The sequence below is a fragment of the Panicum virgatum genome, chromosome 9K (genome assembly GCF_016808335.1).
Source record: "Panicum virgatum strain AP13 chromosome 9K, P.virgatum_v5, whole genome shotgun sequence".
In the NCBI taxonomy this organism is placed as follows: domain Eukaryota; kingdom Viridiplantae; phylum Streptophyta; class Magnoliopsida; order Poales; family Poaceae; genus Panicum; species Panicum virgatum.
In genome coordinates, this window is record NC_053144.1 from 29437364 (window position 1) to 29440385 (window position 3022).

At 48.2% G+C, this 3022-nt stretch overlaps 1 protein-coding gene across 1 annotated transcript; it reads left to right on the plus strand.

The window, feature by feature from the left end:
* Window positions 1–613: 613 nt before the first annotated feature.
* LOC120651155 (protein TIFY 11e-like) lies at window positions 614–1421 on the plus strand. Its single transcript, XM_039928548.1, has one exon. The coding sequence runs from the start codon at window positions 682–684 to the stop codon at window positions 1198–1200; it is 519 nt and encodes a 172-aa protein (XP_039784482.1). The 5' UTR covers window positions 614–681; the 3' UTR covers window positions 1201–1421.
* The last annotated feature ends 1601 nt before the right edge of the window (window positions 1422–3022 follow it).

The window sequence follows — 3022 nt, forward strand, 5'->3', positions numbered from 1 at the left end:
AGGAGTAGTGATCAATCAACGGAGAGTTGGCAGTTGTTCCATGAGCTAACGGTTTAGAAAATTTACCATGTATCTGCGTGCGTGGTTTGCGTTTGCTTAGATAAATCCACCTGTAAAGGTTAAGGATAATTTTTTTAGTAGAAGTAAAACAAAAATCCAAACTCTTGCCCTCCTTCGATTATTGTGTGTTTTCTTTTCTCCTTCGAGTACTTCTGAAGGACTTGATGGGCGAACACCCCCTGGGCCACTCACTGATTTCTTCCACTGGGCCCTACATCCACTGATCCGGCGGAACAGGACCCGGAAATTAGAGTGTGTCCAGCCTGCACGTCCGTGCCGACGTGGTCGCCGCGGCGCCGCCCACCGATCCCGCTCCCGGCAAATCTCCCGCGGGCCCGCCCCAACGCTCGCGGGGACCACGGCGAGTCGGCCAGGTCAGGTCGTCCACTTGCGCATGGCGCCGTCCGTCTCCCCGTAACTTTCACGTGTTCTTCGTGCCGACGACCCGCCGCGCCGCGCGCTCGCTCCCCGCTTGACTTGCTCGCTTGCTGTTGCTCCCTCCCACCCCTATAAAACAACACACCCAACCAAAGCCCGAGCCAAGCCACCAAAAGCTCCCACCAATCCTCCACTCCATTCCTCCTCGCGAAAGCGAAACCAAGAAGCAGCTCACCGCCGGAGATGGCAGCGGCGGCACCAGCTTCAGGAGGCACGGCCCGCGCGTGGCCGCCGGCGGCCTCCCGGTTCGCAGCGGCGTGCGGCGCGCTCAGCCACTACGTCAGGTCGGCCGAAGCCGAGAGGGCGCAGGGGCCGCCGGCCGCGCCCGTGCCTGTGCGGCGGCCGCTCCCGCTCATGCCGGGCGCCGACGTCGGCGCCCCGGATCCCGCCGCCGAAGCGGCTCCGGCGCCGGCGCAGATGACCATCGTGTACGGCGACCAGGTGCTGGTGCTCGACGGCGTCCCCGCGGACAGGGCGGCGGGCCTGCTGCGCCTCGCCACCGCCGCGGCGCGGGGAGGACCAGCACCCGCGCCCGCGCCAGCGCCCGCCGACCTGCCGGTGGCGAGGAAGGCGTCGCTGCAGCGGTTCATGGAGAAGCGCAGGGACCGGGCCGCCGCCCGCGGGGCGCCGTACCGCCGCCCGGACGCCGGCGACGCGTGCCCGGCAGCTGATGACCAGAAGTATCTCAAGCTCGCGCTCTGACAGGCGATTCCTCTGCTTCGTGCCTGCATGCTGGTAGAGTAGGAAGAGCACGCCGAATCGAATGTACAGAGATATGAAATTTTTTGGTGCGCATGTAGTATGCTGTTCTTTATGAAGAAAACAGAAGGCTTGGGTTTCCATAACCCTGCAAATTAAGCTGCAGATTGATGCCGGTGCGAAGTAATCTTCGTCGATTGGAATCCAAATTCGTCAGATTTAAACGTGTGCTTCTATTTGGCAATCGAACAGCGCTACAAGCAAACTGAGCCTATGCCAAAAAAGCAAGCTGCCAAACCTCTCTGTTTTGATCAGAGTCCGAAGTCCACCGTCGCCTTCGAGCAGCGCTCGGGCGTGTCGGGACTTTTCTGGCGCGCAGCGTTGGAAGATACGGTGGCGACAAGGGAGGTGTGTGCCCCGGAACGCCGGCAGCCGGCCAAACTTGCATGAGCTGCCGGGTCTCCAAAAGGTTGACCAACGAAACCGCTCAACTTCACATTGGAACTCCGTGACACTTCTAATTGTACAAGAATTAAAAGCGACAGGAATTTGGAAAGTGATGAGGGAAAAACAATCGAAAGCCTCATGTGTCAAATTTCCTCCGGAGTTCCTATAAGTTCCCACGAATTCTTAGGAGCAACCTTCCTTCTTTTTTTCCAGACTGGCCTATTTCAAATGCTCCCTCTATCCTAAAATATAAGATATTTAGATTTATCTTAAATCAAACTAGTTTAAGTTTAACTTAATTTATAAAAAATAATATTTGAATGTCAAAAAAATTGATCCATTATGGAATATTTTTTTCAGAATTTACTTATTTCATGTGCTAGATGTTAATATTCTTCTCTATAAATTTGGTCAAACTTGTACTACTCTAACTTAGGACAAACCAAAATACCTTATATTTCAAGAAAGAGGGACTATTCATGTAGTATTAGAATCCTACCTGAATTTCCCTGTTTTCATTTATTCCACAAAGAGATAATTAAGACCTTGGTTGGGAAAAGGGTTCACTTGGCATCCTCACCTCTATGATAAAAATACATGAAAACATCTTTCTAACTCGAAACATAGTTGAGACACTAACATTCCCATATCTCACATTGTACGCTCGCGCATATGAAACACGCATGCACAACGACCTACTTAATGAACACATCCGAGAAAAGATGTCACCTACTAAAACTTGAAAGAAAAAAAAAGAAAAGATCTAAATTACTCCTCTCAACTATAGCCAAAGTTCGGATAACCACTAAACTATAGGTCGGTTCATTTTACCCCTCAAAGTATGCCCTTTGCTTCAAATTATTTTGATAGGTTACTATACTTAATAATAAATTAATAATTAGAGTTTAAAATTATATGAAAAATAAATATGAAAAAATTATAACCATTTTTCAATACGCATTGTGATGTTCGCAACTACCATGCAAAATTTGAAATTAAAATTAAACTTGTATATGGAGAAAAAAAAGATAAATTGTATTATGTGGTAAAATGAACTAAATGGCATAGTTCAGGGGTAGATTGAATCAAGCTGTAGTTTAGGGGTTCATTTGCAGTGGCGGAGACAGGAAATGGCTGCTAGGTATGCCACCTACAATTTTTTTTTGAAGCAAATGCACAATATCAATAATGGATAATAAGTTATAATTACCATAACAAATCCATAATAATGAGTAAAGTACAACTTCTAAACATGAGTAATTAAAGAATACTATAAAATAGTAAATGCTACTATAATATAACCCTACGATCCCCTTGTTAGAAGATATGAATGATATCTTATACTCGACTGATAAATTCTCTCTCAATAACAGTAACC